General features: G+C 38.8%; 1 protein-coding gene across 1 annotated transcript in view; it reads left to right on the top strand.

Moving 5' to 3' along the window:
• The window catches only part of EIF2S3 (eukaryotic translation initiation factor 2, subunit 3 gamma, 52kDa), a gene marked incomplete at its 5' end in the record, with an annotated part of 11,518 nt that overhangs the window by 7,631 nt on the left and 2,015 nt on the right, over nucleotides 1-1,872 (top strand). Inside the window, 2 exon segments of the mRNA XM_009073336.1 lie at nucleotides 1-17; nucleotides 914-1,086. The exon segment at nucleotides 1-17 is cut by the window's left edge and continues 29 nt beyond it. Of these exon segments, the coding sequence (XP_009071584.1) occupies nucleotides 1-17; nucleotides 914-1,086 (190 nt within the window).

A 1,872-nucleotide genomic window follows, 5' to 3' on the forward strand; every position in this document is an offset into this window, starting at 1 on the left:
ACAAGAAAGCTGCCAAGGTCTGTACCCGTTCTTTATCTCCTGATTTGGTTTCTTGTGCTGAGTTTCATTAATGAATACATTTCTCTGATCTTACATAGCAGTTTTGTCTCCCTGTTGATACAGGCTTGTCACTAACCTTACCTGCTTACTTAGTATTATAGGGGCATGCTTTTCAGAGGAATAGGAATTCATATCACAGTAGTTTAAAGTAGCATAAAATGTCAAGTTAGGTGTTCTTCTGAACATACTAGTAGTTGTTTTCCTTTGCCATTTGTGCATTAATTAGCTTTCCACACATACTGATCTACTGTTTTACACAATTCCTGTAGATTTTGTCTCTGAAGAACTCTTTAAAAATACTTCTTTAAAGGACTTTTGAAATACTGTAGTTGAAAAGAAACTGAACTTGATGCCCAGCCCAGACTTGTGTTCCATGATCTCAAATCATGTAAAAGATCATAGTTTCCCCTGTTAGCATTTAACTCTGTTGCTTCATGCAACAGTAAGGAAAGTGCTTCAGCGTTCTCTTTATCCTGAATTGATTTTTGAGAGTTTTTTTGTATGTAGGCATGAGGGAAATGAGAATATACAGACTATTTTTTAAAATGGTATAACATCACCATTTGTAGCACTATCTGTGGGTGTTTTCTGTACACTATGTGCAATCATTGGTATGTTTTGTAGCAAATGTAGAGAAATCCCCAGCAAGTACATCCTATCACGAACCTGCAGCACTACGTGTACAACATAAAACTTTATCCACTGACATTTGTGCATGGTTTGTGTGAGTATATGTATTGATAGTATTTCTCAGCTGTATCTTTTTGTGTGTGGCAAGTAGGTAACAGAAGGTACTTGATGTTGTCTGCAGTATTTTCTTTTAGCGCTGAAGCTTTTGCATGTGTCTCTGCAGGTGCAAAAATTATCAAAGAATGAAGTTTTAATGGTAAACATAGGATCCTTATCCACTGGAGGGAGAGTCAGTGCAGTCAAGGCTGATCTGGGGAAGATTGTCCTAACTAACCCTGTATGCACAGAAGTGGGAGAAAAAATTGCCCTGAGTCGAAGAGTTGAGAAACACTGGCGGTAAGTTGGTGCTGAATTGGTGAGTACCTGATTGCTGTATTAACCAAAAATACATGGATCTGATTTTGTTCTAGAATAGGGAAGTGTATGTCTGTTCTAAAAATTCCTCTGGATTCTCTAACACATTGGCACCATTATTGTGGAATGCTTCATTTCATTGCCAGCCCCTTCTTTTAAACAAACATGCTTGGGAAAGTACTTGTTAGTTAATGGACAAGGAACCACCTAAGGTTTGTGGTTTGTTGCCAAAACTGCCATGCTGAAATTGAGGCAGAGCAGTAGGTGATCTTGGCAGAGGGGTTTGGAAATTCTAGTGACATTAAGCCAAAGTCTGTTTTCACACACACCTAAAGCGGTGGTGTTTGGCCTGAGAAGCTGCATGTGACTCCTAGTGCAACCTGGAAGCAGCAGCAGGGGAACAGAGAAGGGATGTTCTGAGGATGGGGTATTTTATGTACTGTGAACAGAGAGGAAAGAATGAAGTATCAACTGGATTGCCCATTCAAATGACAAATATAAAATGTCTGACTGCACAAAAGCATCTGGAGGCTGAAAATGATGAGCAGAGTTGGTTGATGATTCATTTTAATCATGGTGCCAACTCTTTTTAGATGATTACACATACTGTACTGGTTGTGTGTTTCATAAGGCTAAGAACATGAGGGTATTTAGATCTATTGGCTCTGCACAGCCCTTGTACTATAAGAGAGCATAGCCATTTTTACAAGAAGTCTCTACAATATGAAAAGGAACCAAGCTTTAAATATCCAGGCATGCATGTTTCTT

Source organism: Acanthisitta chloris, unplaced genomic scaffold (assembly GCF_000695815.1).
Source record: "Acanthisitta chloris isolate BGI_N310 unplaced genomic scaffold, ASM69581v1 scaffold45584, whole genome shotgun sequence".
NCBI lineage: Eukaryota > Metazoa > Chordata > Aves > Passeriformes > Acanthisittidae > Acanthisitta > Acanthisitta chloris.